Source organism: Natator depressus, chromosome 7, assembly GCF_965152275.1.
Source record: "Natator depressus isolate rNatDep1 chromosome 7, rNatDep2.hap1, whole genome shotgun sequence".
NCBI lineage: Eukaryota > Metazoa > Chordata > Testudines > Cheloniidae > Natator > Natator depressus.
In genome coordinates, this window is record NC_134240.1 from 119,326,522 (window position 1) to 119,350,010 (window position 23,489).

The 23,489-nt window shown below is 43.0% G+C and overlaps 1 protein-coding gene across 1 annotated transcript; it reads right to left on the reverse strand.

Annotated features, from left to right (window-relative positions):
- Positions 1-400: 400 nt before the first annotated feature.
- Positions 401-23,420, reverse strand: TAF5 (TATA-box binding protein associated factor 5). The gene is made up of 11 exons (XM_074959424.1): positions 22,904-23,420; positions 17,685-17,925; positions 15,938-16,253; positions 14,703-14,866; positions 12,940-13,075; positions 11,769-11,889; positions 8,134-8,263; positions 6,203-6,367; positions 5,222-5,399; positions 4,466-4,643; positions 401-2,539 (listed from the first exon to the last, which is right to left on the reverse strand). Exons 1-11 carry the CDS (start codon positions 23,418-23,420, stop codon positions 2,322-2,324), a joined length of 2,364 nt encoding a protein of 787 aa, XP_074815525.1. The 3' UTR covers positions 401-2,321.
- Positions 23,421-23,489: the final 69 nt, after the last annotated feature.

Here is a 23,489-nt window from a genome sequence, read left to right on the forward strand (position 1 = left end):
TCCTCTGCAGTATCCTACCTGTCCGTTCCTTTTCAAGCTTTCCTACTATTTTATAAAATGAGGGTGAAAAAAATATATTGGTAGAAAAACAAAATGGAAGAGTCTGGATATGGTAGTAGGGGAGTGGATTGGGGAGGAATGGGCTAAGTGGATTTTAGGACTTGGGGGGATAGAAAGAGAAAGGGCAATTTGAAAAGGGGAAGATTATTAGAATTAAGAAGATCGCGCTCTCGCTTCACACTAGTCCACTCACCCATTTTCTCCAAACCTCTCCCCTCATTTCCACACATTTTGAATCTAAACCAATTTATTCTCTCTCCTCCCACCACTTTTTGCTTGTCAAGTAGGGACATTACAACCATATTGTACATAACTGATGTCAGAGAAAGGGTTAAGGTGGCTTTTTTTTTTTGAATGTGTAGGGAGAATTGTCTACCGTCTTAACTGTTGGGTTTCATGCACAATTTTCTCCTATTTGAAACTTATTAACTATTGCTCTTCATACTAAATTACGTATCTTCATTTCTCTTGGGAGGTTACTAGCATGTTTTTCTCAGGGTTGGACCTGCTTCTGTTGCAACAACAACATGAAAGAAATGAATGTCCTCCTGTAACATACAGTCCAATAAAATATGCACAGAATATTTTTAGTCTTTATTATAAAATATCAAAAGTATAAAACTGTACAAAATACAAAGGCAGAATGTGGCAGTGCTTTTTTTAGCTGTCAAAGTTGTAACTGCTTCCTGTTGCAGGTCACGTGTTTCACATACCATTTGATTTCACTGTATCTGTATTAAAGTCTGACTGCTCTTATCTAGCACTGAAAGGAAGTTTAAATTGAAGTACAAGTACTGTACCAACTTGGCCATTAAAAAAGGGACTCAAAGTTAATAACGTAGTTTCAAAGCTTTCTTCCCTAATAAGTGTTCTTCAAGGTGAACTCCCTACTGATTAAGTTTCTGCACTTTCTGTAAAGCTGCTGCTTTTGGGGGGGGGGTCCCCACTTGCTTTACCTTAGAAACGTCAAATCTTACCTTCCTTGTTTTTATTAGATTACTGTATATGGCCTATGAGCTCTAATTCCCTAAATGAAGTGATGAGGATGGTGAATAGAGGTTTCCTCCTAGGTAACCTGCAAAAGATTTGAAAAATTGGGCCTGTGTCTTTTTGCTGCTTTAACTTTTATAAAAACACAAGAAGGGATTAAAAAACAAACATTCTGCTTGTGTTTTACCTTAGAAATACCAAGAATCTCAGGTCAGCTAGTTTTGCAGAAGGAGTTGCAGGTAGTATCGGTGATGTTTACTGGGAGAAGAGCACCTTAACAGAAGGGATGAAGGTTGAGTCTTAACAAAGGCTTTTTCTAATTGAATTTAAATAAATAAATATTAACTTTCAATAGTTTCAATCTCTTCTCTTCTCTCCTTAATTTTCTAGCTTCTGCAGATCCTGAATTTCTCAGACAAAGCAAGGGGATTAAAAAAAACAAAATTCTTCAGACTCCCTCTAAATATAAAAGGGTACAGGCCCAATATTTTTCTTTTACCAATCACTTTTCAAACCAGGTGATAAGAGTATTTCCTGTTATCTCAAAGTCCCTTCTCTCTTCTCCCCTTACAGGTGCTTAGTTTTTACTACTTTGGTACTTGCAAGTCATGATTTTTTAGCCACCCTGGAAAATACAGTAATGACAAAAGCTGCATTACTAGGGTATCAAACAAGCAAAGAAGTTTGAAAATCTTTCAGGCCATTATATATCAAGGTAAAAATCACAGCCTCTACCACAAATAGGGTATGGAAAAGGTAATGTTCTGGCCACAAATACTTGCTACTCAGCACAGGTTACGAGGAGTTCTCCTAAATTCATCTCTTCTGAAATTATTTGAATAGTTTTTGCCTGTCACAGACTGATTAAATGTTTCCCAACAGTAAACTAAGTGCTTTTAAAAAATTGTTCAAGAACGTGTACTGGGACCCTTAACTTTCCAAAAATTGAAGTTTCAGCAGATCCCATTACCATTTCTCCTGATAAGGAAGAGAGAGCCATTTCCACAATTATTTTTTATCAAAAAAATCAAAAGCACCATAACAAGTCCTTCCCTTAAAGCTGTGATGCCTTGTCAATTTCCAGCATTTTCAAATTGTGGCTAAATATGAAATAGTAACTGAAAAGACATTGCTTGGATTTTAGTTTACAGTTTCCCCCACCAACAGGCTAATGCTGTCCATTTGTATAAGATATTTCTCCATGTCTCAAATCCTGTAGTAATCCTGAGGTCTTTACTTCATTGCCTTGCACAGTCTTACAGCTTCATGGTTTATTGTGGACTATATGCTCCAGAAGCTAGTAGCAAGTTTCTGCGGGTAAAATGGATGTGTATGACTGGGGTTGATTTGGTCATGTATGTACCCAACAGCAAGTCCTGAGAGTTTTCAGGCAGGTTTATATGTCCAGTGGCTGTAGTAAAATCATCAGTTTCTAAGTCTTCAAATACTTTCACAGCATCCCACAGCCGGACTGTGTTATCCATTGAACCTAGGAAGAAAGTGGGGAGTTAAAAAAAAACTTTGAATTGTATCAGTGCATAATTTAAAAGCAATACTTAAAGACTAAAAGTCAGCAATATTCTCTAGTATGCAATTACCAAAGCCATAGGTGCATAGATTGAATTGTAATGAAGTTATGGTGAAACAGAGCTGCAAGAAGAAAAGGAGTACTTGTGGCACCTTAGAGACTAACAAATTTATTTGAGCATAAGCTTTCGTGAGCTACAGCTCACTTCATCGAATGCATTCAGTGGAAAATACAGTGGGGAGATTTATATACACAGAGAACATGAAACAATGGGTGTTATCATACACACTGTAAGAAGAGTAATCACTTAAGATGTCGCAATATTACAACAAAAAGACTTCAAAAACAGACTAACGAGAGACTGCTGAATTGGAATTAATTTGCAAACTGGATACAATTAACTTAGGTTTGAATAGAGAGTGGGAGTGGTTGGGTCATTACACAAAGTAAAACTATTTCCCCATGTTTATTCCCCCACCCCCAAACGTTCTTGTCAACTGCTGCAAATGGCCCACCTTGATTATCACTACAAAAGGTTTTCTCTCCTCCCACCCCCACGCTCTCCTGCTGGTATTAGCTCATCTTAAGTGATCGCTCTCCTTACAGTGTGTATAACACCCATTGTTTCATGTTCTCTGTGTTATATAAATCTCCCCACTGTATTTTCCACTGAGTGCATCTGATGAAGTGAGCTGTAGCTCACGAAAGCTTCTGCTCAAATAAATTGGTTAGTCTCTAAGGTGCCACTAGTACTCCTTTTCTTTTTGCGAATACAGACTAACACAGCTGCTACTCTGAAATCAGAGCTGCAAGGTACGGTAATAAAATTAGAGCTAGGAAGACTATAAGATTCACCTTGTTCCTGCCATTGCAGGATTGTTCATAACATTCAAAATGTAAGGCCCAATGCTGCAAACAAATTGACTTCAATAGGACTACTCACAATAGTAAAGTTTAGCACGTGCATAAGTATTTGCAGGATGGGGCCTTAACAGTCCGACACAAGCTTTCTGAGGGTAAAGCAGAAGGAACTACTTATCTTCAGATCTAGTTTTGGATGACTTTACAAATAGACTCTAGAGTGAGTTTCTTACTAGAGTCAAACTGGTAATACATTTCTAACTAATACAATTGTTTTCTGTATTTTTATCATATATAATTATTAGATCTAAAGAACTATGTTAAAAGAACATTGTAATCTTAATGTTAAGTACTCAAATCCTATCCTCCCACCCTCCATGGACTTCTGGAGGGAGTGTGGACTAGAGAGCTCCTGCCCCTCTCCCCAACCCCTCCACCCCGATCCCAATTCCAACCTCCCCCTACCCCCCAAACTCCAGTTCCTTTCCCCCTGTACTGCATCTTTTCCCCACCATCCCATTCCTCACCCTTGGTACCTGGCACCACAGTAACCTCCAGCAGTTGTGAGGAGCAATTGCAGGAAAAGTCCTGCTCAGCCCCTGCAGCCCCAGGATGGAGCACGCTCAGTTGCAATGGCATATGCAGTCTGGTTGGCACACAGAAGCTGTGGGGGATGGAACATGCTCAGTGCAGAGGGAATCTTTGGAGAATAATGCTCCCAAGCCTTTAACACACATTTACTGAGCATGTACGAACTGAGATTTTACAGAGGCTTATAGCTTGGCAAAATTAGGTCGAATTTTCACAGGGATGGCAAAAGGCTCCGACCTGCAGTAAGGAATCATACTTAACTGCCTTACAAAGTTACTGATACTAAATTGTTAAGTATAACTTCTTAACTACAAAGTATTGGTCAGTAAGCGGTAGTTTGATCCTTCACAATGAGGACATCAGTCACACAAAAACAACAACATCATTCTAGTTCAGACTACTTTTCTCCAATGAACAAAAGCCCAAGCTACATACCTGATGCTAAAATTTCCCCATCTCTACTGAATCTGAGTGCATAGACTGTATCAGTGTGCCCTTTCAACTCTCCCACCATCAAACCATGGCCAATATCCCACAGAAGCACTCTTCCATCTGTTGCTCCAGTAGCCAGGAATCGTCCATTAGGAGAAAATGCCAATGAATGAATTGGTCCCTGTAACAGCAAAATCCAGTTGGAGAGTCAAAAATTAGTTAGACAAATCTACTTGCATTCAAGAGAGTCAAGCTGTATTCATTTCAAACCTTAGGCCCCAAAATTAAACATAAGTGTTTAACATACAGTCACTGAGCCATTGGTCCTCTTTCTTTACAGCAGTCCTATTTAAATGGCTTGGAATCTGCCTACTTAAGAGACTGCCTCTCTTCTTGCGCCACATTATCATAATTGTGATCAGCAAAGGCAATTAAGCCGGATCCCACTTTACTTAAAAGTAGAGTGTTCTCTATGAGGAGGCCTAAGCTTTGAAACCTACTCCCCACTTGATCCAAAATAGTCTGAAATTTGTTAATCTTCACAGTATACTATTTACTTGTGCTTAATGGGAACAGATGTTTGTGAGGGAGGGGAGTTTTATTTGTTTGGGGGGGGGGGGGAGTTAGTCAAAGTATCTAGAGTAACAGACAGACATATTTTTGTATATTTTATTAGAAATGTAAATGTAATATACCAACAGGGCACTGACCATGTACTGTTAGTGAAGCACTTTCATCTTGCCTTTGACATTCCTTTACCTTATGTCCAGTGAAGATTCTTACACAGTTCCCGTTCAGAACATCCCAGAGTCGTACAGTCCTGTCTGCTGAGCCCGTGGCAATATAGTTGGAGTTGGGGTGAAACCGGGTACATGTGACGTCAGCAAGATGGCCAGCAAATATCCGTAAAGGCTGATAGTGATCCGTAGCCCACAGGCTTAACAGAAGAGAATAGATTATAAGACTAAAGAAAAAATGAGACTCGTGAAGCTTGAAATCTTATATGTGGCGAGGGAGATATGTGCTTATTATGCAGGTGCCTCCAGTTGACCCATTTATGGAGTTAGCAAAAGAGAAGATAATCCTTCTCCAAAACAAAGCAAAAAAAAGTGCTCCAACTGTGGCCATCAAAAAAGCAAGTGAAGAGATGCAATAGTTTCCCCAAAATGAAGGGGTAGGGATGTGCATTTTCCTGTCTTAACCAGATGGTTGGAGAAAAGGGAACACTATCTCTTTAGGGATGCCCCAGCTAATGCTGTCTGTATAAAAAAGTGAAAAAGTAAGCACTTTAATTTTTACACAAAGTGTGATGAAACTCATTCCCAGTAATGGGATGCATGATAAGAAATACCAATTACCAGCATCAAGGGGTTACTTAAAAGTTGTGTATGGGGGTGGAGGGAATTTGTATGCAGGGATTTGTATTACTATAAAATCCAAACAAAGCCCATCCAGGTCGGGGCACTGGAGCCAGGGGGCCATGGCCCCATGACTTTTCAAAGCATAGCCCTCCCATTTTTTACTTGCGGTAAGAGAGAGCAACTGGGGATGGGGGTGAAAAGGAGGCAGAGAGGAGTGAGTAGGGAGCGGGGTCTTGCGGGGAAGAGGCGGCACAGGAACAGGGCCTTGGGGAGAACAGGTGGCAATAGGGGACGGGGCCACAATTTAGGCGCCAGTGAGAGCCCCCACCACACACACACTTTTAGCTTGCTTCTGCAGCTCTTGCATTCTGGTTCTTACCGAGCCACTCTGTCATGTCCACCTGATACAAAGTAATATCCATAGGGAGAGAACTGTGTATCCCACACTGGATAGTTGTGTCCTTTATATCCCACGAGGCAAGTGAACGTTTGAAGGCTCCACAATCTGACAGTGCCATCCTCTGAACAGGACAAGAGGTAGTTCCTGTTACAGAGCAGAAGAGGAGAAATACAATGTATGGAACTCTGTCAGAATATTGGGCCTATACTGCACAAATAGTGTAAGACTACTCGTGTGTCTGTGATAAGCGTACCACTCATTGACTAGCTGTTGTGTGGCATTTGCTGAAGAATCTGAGCCCTCATCGGATTCAGAGACAACTGATACACAATGAGTTCTACGGGGACACTGCATGCAAAGAAAGGGACAATTAATTGTTGATTCTGTTAAATACTGTAAGACAAGTCATTGAGAAAGTGAGCATGTCTTTATTAGGGATCCTAGATATCAGTTTGAACCAAAAAACTACTGATAAACCACTTATAATTGGTCAAGAATCAGTTTTAAAAATACAACCCTGGACAAAATGACAACATTCCCTTACAGCAGGGGTGGCCAACCTGAGCCTGAGAAGGAGCCAGAATTTACCAATGTACATTGCCAAAGAGCCACAGTAATACGCCAGCAGCCCCCCATCAGCTCCCCCCACCCCACCCCGCCCCTCCCACCCACCAGCAGCCCCGCAAATCAATGCCTCCTCCTCCCTCCCCACACCTCCCGATTAACTGTTTTGTGGCATGCAGGAGGCTCGGGGGGGGGGGGGCGGGGGGAGAGGAGCGAGGTCATGGCAGGCTCAGGGGAGGGTGCGGGAAGGAGTGGAGTGGGGGCAGGGCCTGTGGCAGAGCCAGGGGTTGAGCAGTGAGCACCCCAGCCCATTGGAAAGTTGGCACCTGTAGCTCCAGCCCTGGAGTCGGTGCCTATACAAGGAGCCGCATATTAACTTCTGAAGAGCCGCATGTGGCTGCGGAGCCACAGGTTGGCCACCCCTGTCTTATAGGGTCTTTCATTAGAATTCACATCACATTCAGGCAGCGGCAGCATGCGGAGCTAGGAGCTGAGGGAGGGACATGTTGCCTTCCGGGGAGCCCCACCAAGGTAAGTGCTGCCTATCCTGTGCCCCAACCCCCAATCCACCACCAAAACTCCTCCTGCTGGGGGGAGGTGGGTGGGAAGGGAGGGTGTTAGCACACAGGGGCAGTGGCCAAGACTGTCCCAGCAGTGGCTGGTGCGACTGGCCCAGGGGCTGCCTGAGCTCCTCCGGCAGCCCCGGAGCCAGCCACACCAGCCGCTGCAGAAGTCACAGAATCCATGACAATCTCGCAGCCTTAGTTATAGGCTATAGCATTTCTGGTTCATACTCTGTGGTTTGCTTCTTGGCCAGGCTGCTTACCATGTTGCTGCTATGCATTTCAGTGTGTGTTTACATAACAAAGAGAGACTAAATGAGTGCTTTAAACCCGTTTCTGATAAACCACCACAGCAATCTTTATAATTGCACACTTTTAAAAATGCCTTCTATGCGAGACTACCTACTGCCATGCATTCCCATAACTAAAATAAATGCTGCCATAACATTTCTCCTCTTTACTATTTACATATTCAGTTAAGACAACTTAAGGTCATCTTTCAGATAAGATTGTATAATTAGCTATCACAAGTCCTGAACCTGTAAGGTGCTGAGCACCCTCAACTCCCACTGACTTCAAGGGGAGTTAAAAATGTTCAGCACCCTGCAGCAGATGCACTGACTCTCATAAGATCAGACCTTCACGCTCACATGCAATGGTACCATTATGAAATGCTTGTGCAAGTATAGAGAAAAAGCTGCATTCGGTACATGTTTATAGCAACTAACATTTCATTAGCACTTAAAAACTATCGTTCTAGGGAATTTTTAAAACTTATTTTACCTATCAGGACTGAAGCTGGTACCATAGACAGGTCCACTGTGACCATATAAAACCTTCAACTCGCTTGCTGTTTTCTCATCCATGATCCTCTCCAAGACATCATCTGATTCTTTGTCTATGAGACTGAGATCTGTAAAATGTCAGAGGTTCCTATTTATAACACACATGTATAATTAATCTGCGCTGGCTGTCAACAGTTGAGCATGCTTACATTTATACAAAAATATAAATGTATGATTTAAGCACAATATATTGTCCTTCTTGGTGTTCATTGCAAGAATGAAGTGGACAAACATCCTTCTTAATATTTACATAGACAACTAATATTCAACACCAGCTACAAAACAGCAAGGATATTTAAGTTAGAGTAGCCTGTAGGTTTTAGACTCTAAGTTACATAGCGCACCAACATAGGCAATTTCTTGAGGACTGTTGTGTGTATGTATAAAAGTGTGTGAAGGAAACAGTGATTAAAATGATTCAAGTGAGAACCTTTAAGGTTACAGCTTTGAAGGATCTGAAGAAGGCCATAGGTCCTTCACCTCTGAATTTGTGATATGCTACCCTATATAACAGTTGAAAAAAAATGTAGTAGATGTACATTCATGTTCAGAACCTGACCATGCAAATATATTTTTGGATGGGGGTATTATACTATAAGCACGCATTTTCAGAAGACATTTTAGAATTGTTTGGAGCCTTATTTCCAAATAACCATTCTGTTTTGTACACTTCACCAAGAGCATCTAAAATTAGTTTAATCCTCAGAAAAGCCATTTCTGATCTATCCACAATTCAGTCTCTAATTATCTTGAAAGACTGATATCCTGTCTAAGAGTCCAGATTTCTACATCTCTCCCTAAAAAGCTTTAAACTACTTGCCACACACCCATGTTTTTAGATTTCAATAACCTTTTATTCACAGCTACACAAATAGTTAACTTTCAGTCTATAAGTTACCGACTGAGACCTCAGTCTTCCATCACTTAAGCAACATGGATAAGAAATCTTCCTTTGGTACTCTGTGCCTCTATAAAATTATCAACACCACAATCTGACCAGATCAAGCCTTCTGGAAAACACAGAATCTGATTGTTCATAGTAGTTACAAGTTATCCAAATTTAGTGTACGATTCATATAAATGTAGAGCTGGAAGGGACCTCACGAAGTCATCTAATCCATCCCCACACTCTAAATCAGGATTAAGTATACCTGACTGGTGTTTGACTAACCTGTTCTTAAAAGCCTCCAAATGACAGGGACCCCACAACCTCCCTACATAACCAGTTCCAGTGCTTAACTATCCTTATAGTTAGGAAAAACTTTAATATCTAACTTAAGTCTCCCTTACTGCAAATTAAGCCAATTATTTCTTGTCCTAACCTCAGTGTATATGGAGAATAATTGATCACTGTCCTCTTTATTATAATCTTTTATGTATCTGAATCCTATCATGTCCCTTCCCGTCACCTTTTCTCTAAACTAAACACACAATTCTTTCAACCTTTCTTCATCAGTCAGGTTTTCTAACCCTCTTAGTCCAGAAGAGAGCAACGAAAATATCTCCAATTTGTTCATAGCTTTCTTAGGTGTGTAGTATATAATATGTGGAATGTATATTTTAGATGTTGACACACGTGAAAAGATGCCTGCTTGTCTAGCAAGGTAAGAGAACAGCCAGGTAAAAAGCTGAGCGAGCAACCTGATCAGGTAAACAACTGAATTAGCAAACTAATCTTAGTGCTAGGCACCAAAAGTGTTTATATAATATATAATGAATAACTTTGTAACAATGTATTTAAGGTGAGCACCTGAATGTGGGTGTGCACTTGCATTTAACCCTATGCTGTGCCCAGTTTCAATGGACCGATCACTCACTGAAGCAGCAAATAAACGACATACTTCTTCAGCTCAAGAGTCTGTCTGTGAACCTGTGCATTCCGGGTAGCGGAGAAAGAACTGGTCAACAAGGTGGTACCTAAAACTGGCCACAATACTCCAGCTGAAGCCTCACCAGTGCCAAGCAGAGTTGAACAATTACCTCCCATGCCTTACCCACCACACTTGTTAAAACATCCCAAAATGACAATTGTCTTTTTTGCAGCAGCATGACATTGTTGAGTCGTATTCAATTTGTGGTTCACTATAACCTCTAGATCCCTTTCTGCAGTTCCATTGGCTAGTCAGTTTATTCCCCATTTTGCATGTGTGCAGCTGATTTTTCCTTCTTAAGTGTAGTACTTTGCATGTCTTTATTGAATTTCATCTTTTAATTTCAGACCAATTCTCCAAGATCATTTTGAATTCTAATCCCCTCCTCCAAAGTGCTTGCATTTACTAACAAAAAGGCAGAAATAAAGGGGAATGGAAACCACTGGTTGAACCCCCTTAAAGATTATTCAAACTTTTTCCACCGGGTGGAACATATGAGTGCTGCCTCTGCCAGGAGACCCTGTGAAAGCGACTCTGACACAGGGCCAAGCACTATGAAATAACTCCTTGCCACACACATTGGCTTGCACGGGGAGGAAGAATTAGGGTCTGTTTGGTATCATCTGCAAATTTTACATCTGTATTCTACTCCACCATCCAAGTCGTTAATGAAAAAAAATCAGGGTCGTCAAACAATTTAGAAAATTAATCGCAAGATTAAAAAAATTATTCATGATTAATCACAGTTTTAATCGCAGTGTTAAATATTAGAATACCATTTATTTTGGTGGGGGGGTTTTCTATATTTTCAAATATAGGCTTAGGGCTGGGGGTGCGCGAGGCTCCAGCCCTCTGCCCCCAGAGCTGTATGCTGGGGCTGCTTCAGCACCCCACCGCCGATGCCTCCCACCCCCCCCCCCACAGGTTTAACAATTAACACATTAAAAATATTAACGCGTTAATTTTGCTGTCATTTAATCACAGGCATTAACTGCGATTGACAGATCTAGAAAATATTGACTAGTACTGGACCCATGACAGACCCTTGTGGACCTTACTTGATATGTCCTCTCAATTTAACAGAGAACCACTGATAACTACTCTGAGTACTGTTTTTCAGCCACTTGTATACTCACTTTGCAGTAATTTCATCTAGACCACATTTCCTTAGATTGTTTATGAAAAGGTCTTGTGGGACCGTCAAAAGCTTTATTAAACTCAAGCTCTCTCATGTCTACTGCTTTCCTCATCCACTAGACTGGTAAACCTGGTAAAGGAAGACTTTAGGCTGGTTTGGCACGATTTGTTCTTGAAAAAGCCATGTTGGCTTTTACTTATCACCTTATTATTCAGCAAGGTATGAAAGCATGTGCTTAAGTATCTTACTGAATCAGGGCCATAAACGAAGCTATATTCCCTCCTCTCAGCTTCCAAGTGCATCTTATCTACTCTGTGTACACTAGTTCTGTGTAAACTCTTTGGGAAAGAAGGGTCTGGATTTTGTGTCTTGTATATATCAAGCACAGTCTGCATTTAAATAATATATACACACACGTTATCCTCTTTAAAAGGTGAAGTCAACCTGACCACTTCCAACAACTTAAGAAAGCTATTGTGATATTAGCATTTCTCTCTGCACAAAACTGACATAAAACTATCAGAATTAATACTTAAGATAAACATATCTTATTGTCTTCATTACCTGCTGCTGATTTCACGCTGCGTAGCTTTTTTGGTGTCACAGACCATACTCTTACAGTGGAGTCAGCAAAGCCTCCTACAATCATGCTAGAGTCATCAGTTACATCCACTGCAGTAAGACCCTGTACACAAAACAGTCACTTTATTTTAAGTTTTGATGGGGAGAGGAGACGTATAACAAAGTTCAAGCACTAGACAATCCTGCCATTAATATTAAGAGTATTAACTACCTTAGTTCTGCATAAGCTATGGGAATTATTCCAAGACAGACTGGACAAAAATACATGTATATGAAACAATAACTACAGCTAATATTGTTAGGCCATTTAAAATAAAGATATTTTATAAAAAGACCCATTTAATAAGCCACAGCAATGTTGTTCCCCAGCACTATAGTATACAGTGTATGCAGAATTCATGATCACTCACTGTTGTAAGAAAATCCCCACACCCCACCTAAAAAGTGAAAGGGAAGAGAGAAGGAATGCAGAAATGCCTACCAAAAGGAGTGCAGTATTAAGATAGTCTAAGGAAACCTTTAAACAGAGCTTCCCTTCTCATAGGGTTTTAAGTCTAAACTTTCAATTGCATTACACTTTATTGAAAAAAGAAAAGGAGTACTTGTGGCACCTCAGAGACTAACACGGCTGCTACTCTGAAATTTGTCATTATGCAAGGCACTGAATTTAGCCGTATGGAGTGGAAATTTTTTTAAATTTGTTAGTCTCTAAGGTGCCGCAAGTACTCCTTTTCTTTTTACGAATACAGACAACACGGCTGCTACTCTGAAACCTGACTTTATTGAAAATTAGCTACAAAATTCCTTGTTTCAACTAGTAATTTTCTGCTATAACATGAGCACATTTCCCCTCAGTAATTCTTATCAAATCTATTCAAAAGACTTCTCAGCAAGGTCAGTGTAAGATATACAAGTTTGCCCCAGGCATGTAAGTGCTTGCAAGTTTATGGTCTCAATAGTAACTGAGAAGAATCTTTACCAGACAGCAAAGTGACTACTTAATATTTGATTCAGCCACAGTATCAAACTCTGGGTCTGAATTCTCTCTGCAGAACCACATTATGGCTTCCTTTTTCCTTACCTCAGATATTTTGTGGTTTCTGCCACCACTTTTCCCTCCCTTTTTCATACCACCCCAGTTACCCCTGCTGACCTGGTAGGCATTAAGGAATGTGTAGAAACAGATGGAAGGCAAACATTCCGGAGCAAGACGCACACGTTTTGTGGCTTCCTTCATATTCATTATTTTATCCAGCTTGTCAGAGTCTTTCAGTTCAGGAAGAGGAATTCTATAAGAAGAATGCATGTTATGAAGCAGGAATGCCTTAATATTGTGAATTAAATATGGTAGATGGAACCCTCCCCTCAAAGGACAGCAAAGCCCAGGAATCTCAGTGTCAGACTGGATGACAGGAGGAATTTAACAATAAAAAAGGAGGTCTGGAGAAACTAATGAGAAAAGATTAAAAGAATTAAATACTTGTAATTTAAAGAGAACTATAAGATGGGGAGGTATCAGTTGGAAGAGACAGAGGAGAATAATCAATACACCCAGATCTATCACAGGATAACTATGAGCCACCAATGTGATGCAGACATGAAAAAGGCTAATGTAATTCTAGGATGCATCAGGCGAGGTATTGCCAGTACGGATAGGAAAGTGTTACCATCGTAACACACGTCACTGATGAGACCTCATCTGGAATACTTTATACAATTCTGGTCTCCCATGTTTAATAAAGATGAACTCAAAGTGGAACAGGTGCAGAGAAGGGCTACTAGGATGATCTGAGGAATGGAAAACCTACTTTACAAGAGGAAAGTTAACATCTTGGCTTGCTTAGCCTAACAAAACAAAGGGTGGGGGGGGAGGGGCAGAAGATATGATTGCTCTTTATAAATACATCAGAGGAATAAACACCAGGGAGGGAGAGGAATTATTTAAGGTAAGGGCCATTGATGACACATGAACAAATGAATATAAACTGGCCATCAATAAATGTAGGTTTGAAATTAGACAGATTTCTAACTACGAGAGGAGTGAAGTTCTGGAACAGCCTTCCAACAGGAGTACTGGTGGTGGGGGGAGAAACCTAACTTGCTTTAAGACTGAGCTTGATAAGTTTATGGAGGGTATGGTATGAGACTGCCTACAATGGCCTATGGCCCATCCCCAACTTCTATTAGCAAACATCTCCAATGGCAGGAGAGAGGCATGAGATGCGGCAGGCTCTGCATTACTAGAGAATTCTCGCTCGTGTGTGGCTGGTAGGTCTCACCCACATGTTCAGGGTCTAACTGATCACCATATTTGCGGTTGGGAAGGAATTTTCCCCCAGGTAATTTTGGCAGAGACCCTGGGGGGGTTTCACCTACCTCTCAGTGTGGGACACTGGTCACTTGCTGATTTGAACTAGAGTAAATGGTGGATTCTCTGTAACTTGAAGTCTTTAAATCAAGATTTGAGGACTTCAGTAACTTAGCCAGATGTTATAGGCCTACTACAGGAGTGGGTGGGTCAGGTTCTGTGGCCTGCAACACGCAGAAGGTCAGACTAGATGATCATGACAATCTATCAGTCTATGAGTAAGATGAGTAAAGTGAGGGAGGGGATCTGATAACTATGAATACTTGAAGGATCTAAACATGGAGGTTGAGGTATTGCTTAGAGTGATCTGAAGAGGCTACTGGGTAACGGGATGAAGCTTTAATAAGGAAAATTTAGTAAGAAAGTCTAGAAAACTTTGCAATGGTGAGGTCTTTTGGGCTGTGGAATAAATCTCCCAAGGGAAATGATGGAAGCCTCATTGCTAGGCCCTAGACTGAACAAAGCACTAGAGACAGTATAGGAAGCAATTGAGAATTGGTAGGGAATAGACTAGATTTATCAGGTATTCATGCCAATTTCTAGGTTACCTGGTTTGTGGAGGAGCATTAGGGTCTTGCTTTTTACTTTTTGATCCCATGCTCTCTCTTTTAGGTTTTTTCTTCTTTGGTTTTCCTTCCTCATTCTCCCCCTCTTCATCTTCATCATCCAAAGGCACCTCAATCTCTGGTTCTTTTAATAAGCCAAAGAAAACCTGCAACCCAAGAGCTGAGTTACTCATGTAACAAAAAAACCTTTGCATTATTTTTCTCAATGAAAAATAATCCTTAAACGGAACGAGCTTAAGTAGCAGCAAATTAACAAACAATATCTAGGCTCTTTGAATCTAAGGTATTAACAAGATGGAACTTCACTACTGGTTAGTCTAACCAGTTTGTGACACTGTACTTGCTATGTTTCACTATCATACTACTGGGCAACTGATCCTGAGCACCCTAAATTCCTTCATTACCTCTTTGCATTTCTCTGAAAGCAGAATATCTATAGTCTAGGTTACACTTAACACCCATATAGCTCTAGCTCTTGATATTTTCAAAACATTGTACAAACAATTAATCCTCACACTAACTACTGGTGGCAAGCATTATCTCCATTGTACAGGTGAGGAAGTTAAAAATCAAGTATTGCTTAAAGTATTTTTTCCACACAATGCAGTCAACCTGTGGAACTCCTTGCCAGAGGATGTTGTGAAGGCCAAGACGATAACAGGGTTCAAAAAAGAACTAGATAAGTTCATGGAGGATAGGTCCATCAATGGCTATTAGCAGGCATGGGCAGGGATGGTGTCCCTAGCCTGTGTGCCAGAAGCTGGGAATGGGCGACAGGAGATGTATCACTTGATGATTACCTGTTCTGTTCATTCCCTCTGTGGCACCTGGCATTAGCCACTGTTGGAAGACAGGATACTGGGCTAGATGGACCTTTGGTCTGACCCAGTATGGCCATTATGTTCTTAAAGCCAGACATGTAACCAAAGGCAAAGCCAGTATAAGAATTCAGGAGCCAGCCCTGTGTTCAGTCCACTAAACAAGGTTATCTCTTCCAGTGGTCTGATGAGAGACCAGCTACTAAAGGGTGATTATCAATCTCTTTCCCTCTGCTTCAAAGCTAAGTTCACCATCCTCTGCCATTACCATCCTGGGTGTGCTGCCAAGACTCAGAATCCAAGAGTTCTATTTATATTAAGGCAATGGTTATATCACCTTCAAAATACTCTACATGCTGCAACTGGTTATTAATAGGCACAACAGGATTTGCCTCATACCTTTGCTTTATTAGCCTCCCGTTTAGCCTCCCCTGCCAAGCTTCCCACCATAGCATCTATCTGTTGTTTACTGCGAGGCATTCCATCAAAGATATCAATGTACAGATGCTCCTGAACAATGTTCCAGATTTGATTGTTCTGTTTTTCCTGAAGGTGTCTCTTCAAGAGTTGATAAGAGTCACGAGAAATGCGCAACACAAACTTGCTTGTTCGGAAATCCAGCATGGTCTCATTCCCTTTCATGTGTTCCTTTTTGGTTAAACTAGATAATACACGCAGGTCATCTTGGTAATAACACTCTTGATCCCCATGAAACCTATTAAAGAGACATTAAAAACATATGAAGGATGGTTTATTACAACAATACAATCTCCCAAACACCCACGAATTGTATACTGCTCAGTAGTACATCTTAATAGCAAGTAATAATATATCTCTATATAGCAACTCATCATTAAGCATCCCAAAGCACTTTACAAATATATAGGATAATTTCACAGCTGAAGTGAAATTACCTCTGGAATGGAATGTTGCAGCCTTTTACAGCACACAGTAACAGCACCCAGCAGTTTACAACAGGAAGCGAAGAATACATTTCTAACGAATCTGCAGTGAGAGTTTCAAGTAGGCAAAATGTTACCACCAATATTTATGGCCAGGTCACTGGGGCTAACACTACTACTCTGAGTAAAAGTGCTTTAGGGATCTTTAATGGCCACAAGTGATCAGCATCTCTATTGTATGCTAAACTGAACTAATTGGTTGTATTTAAAGCAGATTCAAATTTTCAATGTAGTTTTCATACCAGACTGCTAAATTTAAGAAAAATATGCACATTTTACATTTTCCAATTGCACATTTATCAAATCAACATGATTCAATGCCTACAAAGTTAACCTAAAGATACAGATTACTACTATGCTTTATATATTTACTGAGAGCATATTATAGCATTTGTGGCTGGGAATACTGCAATTAAGTTTGCAAAGCAATTTTTATTGATAATTATTGGGAGTGGGGGAAGAAGAATACCCCTTTGGGCTGAAATATTTCAGGCTTGATCTAAAGCCAAAGATGAGTTATAGTGGAGTGGAGCAGGTAAGGGACAAATTCAATCATTTTTCAGACCTTAAAGAGAAATTTAAGAATTTTTGGAAACTTATAAAAAACATATTAAAATACCAAACTCTGCATGTGACTAGTTTTCAATGAGGAGTTGCTGTGTAATTTATCATTTGAAAAAATATTTACGTTATAGGTTAATCAAATTATTTTTATACATATAAAACAAGACATCTGACTACATTTTAAGTTGCTTGCAACACTAGTTATATTAGTGCAAGTATTGATCATACATCCACTACTATAGCATCTGGACATGCTTTAGTCGAATGGTACCCAAAACAGGAAGCATATATCTTATGACCCTCCACCAGCAAACTCCCGGTTCCTGGAGAGGATGCATGACCACTGCTAGCCCACTATAAAGATGATCCAAAAACTGTAACTCTGTAGTGCAAAAGAGATGTTTTGTGCATCTATGCTGTATCTTGGATTAAAACATAAGGAGATGTACAACAGTTTGCATCATTACATAGTACCACAACTACAGATTCTTTTTTTCTCTTCAATTTCCTTTTCATCTTTAAAAAGATAAATTAAATTAAAAAACCTGTGCTAACAGATTTAACCACACAAAAGTGATGACATAAGAAAGGATGCAAACACATGAAGGTAAACACATTACTTTTCAAAGAAAGACTTTGCTTCATTCTCATGCTGGTTGTAGACCAATTCCAAATACATATGCACAAAGAGAGGATAAAACAACTGGGATAATTCAGCCCGATGACAGTCTAGGGCACACTCAATAAAGTGCTTCAGTCCACTGTAGTATTCCTCGTACAGCGCTGGGTCCCCCTGCTGTTTGTAGGCAGACAACACTGCACTCACATCTGGCTGGTCTTCTACAGGAACAACTCCTCCAACTGCAAAAGTGTCAAGATACACAAGAGAGTTTATGTCTGTATATATGAAAGAGAATGCATGCAAATATATGATGGCTAACGCTTGCCCTGTAATTGTAATGCACATTAAGAGCTCAGAATGAAATGGGTTGTGTAAGTACCATATGCCCATTTACACAAATTTTCCAGAAAACTGGTTATCAACGTTCAAGTCATGGGAGTTCACTAAGGCCTTGGCTACACTTGCAAGTTACAGCACAATAAAGCAGCCCCGGGCGCCCTAGCTCACTCACCGTCCACACCAGTAAGACACGTAGAGCGCTCTGACTCCGCGGCTACACTGCTGCTAGTACTCCACCTCGGCGAGTGGAATAACGCTCGCTGCGCCCCTGCTGGAGCGCCACGGCGCCAGTGTGGACGCCCTGGTCCTATATTGCGCTCTGATCGGCCTCCAGAAGTGTCCAACAATGCCTGTGCTAGCCACTCTAGTAATCACTTTGAACTCTACTGCCCTGCTCTTAGGTGACCAACCGTCAGACCCGCCCTTTAAATTCTCTGGGAATTTTGAAAATCCCCTTCCTGTTCGCTCAGCCAGGCTTGGAGTGCTCTCAGTGAATCCTTCCAGGTGACCATGCCTCCACATGCCAGGTGACCCCCAGTATGGAGCAATGGCAAGTTGCTGGACCTCATCAGTGTTTGGGGGGAGAAAGCTGTCCAGTCCCACCTGTGCTCCAGCCGTAGGAATTATGATACCTTCAGGCCGATATCAAGGGACATGATGGAAAGGGACCATGAGTGGGACGCACTGCAGTGCAGGGTTAAAGTGAAGGAGCTGTAGAGTGCCTACCACAAAGCCCTCAAGGCAAACTGCCACTCCGGTGCTGTCCCCGCGACCTGCCGTTTCTACAAAGAGCTGGACACCATACTTGGGGGGTGACCCAACCTCCACTCCGAGCACCACCATGGACACTTCAGAGCCCAGTGCAACAAGGCAGGAGGAGGAGGAACAAAGCTGGAGCAAGGGTGCTGAGGCAGAGGAAGACACCCTGGCATCCCTAGATGCATGCGGCCAGGAGCTGTTCTCAAGCCAGGAGGAAGGTAGCCAGTCGCAGTGGCCGGTGCTTGGGGAAGGACAAACACCAGAGAAGGTTCCTGGTAAGCGGCTTTTATTTTGGGAAGGAAGTTATTCGGTGCAGGCACTTGGGGCGAGGAGGGGTAGGGCTGTATGCATGCCTAGATGCAGAATCGGGCATTGATGTGCTCTCACATCGCAGTAATCGGCCTCAGTGGGACGGGTAAATTATGCTATTGTGTAGACTGTGCTTGCCCTTAAGTACATGGGAATCATTGCTCTGTCTGGTGTGAACAATGCTGCCTCCGTTAAGTGATGCGTTTTTTCTTTACAGATGCAACCTTGAGATCTCAGCCATCCGTGTTATCATCGGCCAAAAGACTCCAAAGAATCAGAAAGAGGCCACGCAGAAGCAAGGAAGACATGTTGCATGAAGTAATGCAGCTTTCAAGTAATGAAAATCAAAAAGTGCAGGAGTGGCAGAAGAGTGAAAGGAGGATCCGCCAGCAGAATGCAGATCGCTGGCACCAAAGCAAGGAGCGGCTGATAAGCATCATGGAGCGCCAAGCGGACTCTATCCAGGCGCTCGTAGCCATGCAGGCGGAGCACTACTGCACCCCCTACCCCCACAACCCTTGTCCCAAAACTCTTTCCCTTGTGCCCCCATGTCACCTCCAACACACTTTCCTCAACATCCAGGCTCTTACCACCACCAGCTGCTTCCAACACCTGTAGCTTCACCACCCAGCCCTGAAAACTATGACCCTTACCTTCTGCACTCAACCCCCATCACCACGCAGTACAGTCATTCTGAAGTGCAGCACTCATTGCACAGCACTCCAGCCAGGACATACGCAAATCTGTGATTGTACCGTTCCCCATCCCACCCCCTTGCCCTTTCTGTTTCCCAAGCAGTTGTGTTTCTTTTCAATATATGGATTTTTTGGCTTTGAAAACATTCTTTATTATTGCATAAAGTAAAAGATACCTTAGTCCAGGAAAGAAACAGGCACTGCAAGTCAGCATACCACAAACAGATTCCTACTAACATTGAAACCACTGCACTTCACTCCTTTGCAGGGCACCAGACATTACTGGTGGCTTTCAGCCTCACATTTCTCCCTCAAGGCATCCCTAATCCTTGCAGCCCCACGTTGGGCCCCTATAATAGGCCTGCTCTCTGGCTGTTCAAATTCAGCCTCCAGGTGTTGAACCTCCGAGTTCCATGCCTGAGTGAATCGTTCACCCTTCTCTTCACAAATGTTATGGAGGGTACAGCACGCGGATATAACCATGGGGATGCTGTCATCACCCAGGTCCAGCTTCTCATACAGAGCACGCCAGTGGCCCTTTAAACAGCCAAAAGTACACGCCACAGTCATTCTACACCAGCTCAGCCTGTTGTTGAACCGCTCCTTGCTGCTGTCAAGGCTCCCTGTGTAGGGTTTCATGAGCCACGGCATTAAAGGGTAAGCGGGGTCTCCAATGATCACAATGGGCAGATCCCACCACTCAGTGCTTGTTTCCCAAGCCCAAAAGCGGCATTCCACGGTGGCAAGCATGTCCACGAATGCCACAAGCAAACTCATGTCGTATGCATTACTAGAGTGGATATCATCATCGGAGCCCTCACTGTCACTTTGGATCCTAAAGAATAGCTCGACTGCCAAATGTGACATGCTGGCGAGACTCGTCAGCATATTCCTCAGCAGTTTGGGCTCCATTCCCACAGACCGAAAAAGAAGACAGGGCGCACAGTACAAAAAAAGTTGAAAGATGGCGCCAAATGCGGACAGAAGCACAGGGAATGCTGGGATGCAAACCAATGCATCACGGGGTGTTGGGACAGGACCCAGAATGCCCCGCACCCTCTACCCCCTTCCCACAAGCTACAGCATCAGAATGGTAAGAGGTGCTCTGTGGGATAGCTGCCCATAATGCACCGCTCCCAATGCTGCTGCAAGTGCTGCAAATGTGGCCACGCCAGTGCACTGTCAGCTGGCCGTGTGGACAGACTGCAGCGCTTTCCCTACTGCGCTCTACGAAGGCGGGTTTAACTCACAGCGCTCTACATCTGCAAGTGTAGCATTGCCCTAAATTTAAATTTGAGATGGAAGATATCACTTGAATTATAAACTCAATGTCCAATTCTTCCTATCAACTTCTACTATATTTTTTGTGCTTCATCTGCTACCAGGTTCCATTTAAGTTAGTTTTTATAAACAACTTTAGGGCCTAATTCTACTAAAAATATGTTTCTATGGAAAAAGCCATTAATAATAGAAAAGTGTTTTCTTCAGTGGTGTTACTGAGATCATTTAGACAAGATAAAGTATTCTCCCTGTTTTGTAAAAGAAAAGAGAAACACTGCACAGCTAAAATCCTCTTTCCTTCACCATGTGTGTCATACTACTTCCAATATTGCTGTGTACAGCTCCTCTTTCTACATTGGACCACCACTCAATCCAGAGTCCTGTTCAAGGTCTCTGTTGTGATAACCAAAGTCCTCCAGGAGATTGGCCAATGCTACCCAACAGATCTATTCGTCCTCCATATCCAGGACCTCCCATGACACCTGAAAACTTTCAGGGATTAGGGAGAGATTCATCTATGTAGGAGACCAAACTTTCACAGTACCAGGGCAATGGAACTCACTCCCACAAGAGCTGAATAGTGACTATAGATCTAACCACTTTCAGAAATAAACATCAAACTAATGTCTTTGATTTAAGTTATTTAATAACTTAAATCAATAAAAAATTAACTCAAGTTACAGCCAAATAAACTTAATCCACAATCTGAGCATCCACACACAGACATGCATCAAAATAACAATAGGTGAATTGCAACCAACCTAGATTTTGTTTCTAGTTACCGTATACACAAGCTCTGAGAACTGGACAGTTCACGCAGGCCACTGAACAATCTTCTGCTAGCAATGACTTTTGCTCACTTACTAGTGACCACATACATCATGGGTGGCTACTTTTTAAACTCTACTGTTCAGGACAGTCATCCTATCAAAACATTTGCATCACTGCATCTTTTAAGTTCTTATCATCACAGTACCTGAACACCTTCAGACTGTAACATCACCACCACTACACAACCCATATGTTGGTGCTAAAAATCTCAGGGTGTTTTAATAGTCTGTAAAGCTAGCACACAAGAGCTCAGATAAGAAAATCAGCTTTATCCCATGAATATCTTGATAGGTGGTAACCCTGCCTAGAAGCACAAGCACATAAAACCCGTTCTGTTACTATCCCTTGTCTATCAGGTACCCGTTTCTGGATTTGTCCTGGAAATGGCCCTACTTGATGATCACTTTAGATAAGCTGTTACCAGCAGGAGAGTGGGGTGGGAGGAAGTTTTGTTTCATGGTCTCTGTGTGTATATAATGTCTTTTGCAGTTTCCACGATATGCTATGCATCCGATGAAGTGAGCTGTAGCTCACGAAAGCTCATGCTCAAATAAACTGGTTAGTCTCTAAGGTGCCACAAGTACTCCTTTTCTTTTTTCTTTTTACGAATACAGACTAACACGGCTGTTACTCTGAAACCTAAAAACAATTAGAAGACCTCGTGGCACCGTAGCGTCTCAAAGGTTGTGTTAGTCTCTAAGGTACCACAAGGAGTCCTCGTTGTTTTTGCCGATACAGACTAACAGGGCTGCCCTCTGAAACCTGTTTCTCACTAGGAATTCTCCCCATTCCAGCCGCTGCGTCCCAATCCAGACGCCCCCTCTAACTGCAGAAGATGCCCTCCCCCGTAGCAACCTGTCCAGGGCGATAAGGCAAACCGATGAGGGGTGACCCCTCCTGTACGTGGTACGCTCAAGGAGGGTGATGCCGCCATCCTGGCAGCCCCATTTGAGGTTCCCTTGGTCACTCGCTCTTCACCCGCCTCCTCCTCCGGGGCTCTCACCTTTCCCTGGCGGTACCGCGACGACAGCGGCGGCGCCGCCGGGGGCTGCGGCGGCACCAACAGCGACGCTCCCTCCGGCCGCTCCAGAGGCGGCGGCGGCGGCGACCCGGCTGAGCAGCGCCTCGCCCCCGACGGCGTCTGTCTCCCCAGCAGGGGTCCCCTGGGCGCCGGGTCCCGAGGGGCTGAGGGCAGCCGCGGCCACCTCCTCCCCCAGCAGCCGGGCCTCCCGGCGCAGGATGTCCTCGGACTCGTGGAGGTTGTTGCGGCGCAGGAACTGGAGCACGGCCAGGAGGGTCTGCCGGTCCGTGGGGGCGGGGGAGGCGGCCGGACCCGGGGGGGCCGGCTTGGGGGGAGCGGCCTCCCCTCCGCTCCCCGGGGTCCCCGCCGCCTCCCCCTCCGCCGGCGCCGTGGTGGGGGGAGCGGCGGGCGAGGGAACCGGAGGGGGCTGCGGCGGGACACCCCCCTCCGGGTCCGGCTTCACCACCACTTCAGCCGGCTCCTCAGGTAGAGCCGCCATCTTGCGCAAGGGCCCCCCATGAACCGGCAGCGGGCCGCCGTCAAGCGCCGACGCGTTTGCGACACTGAC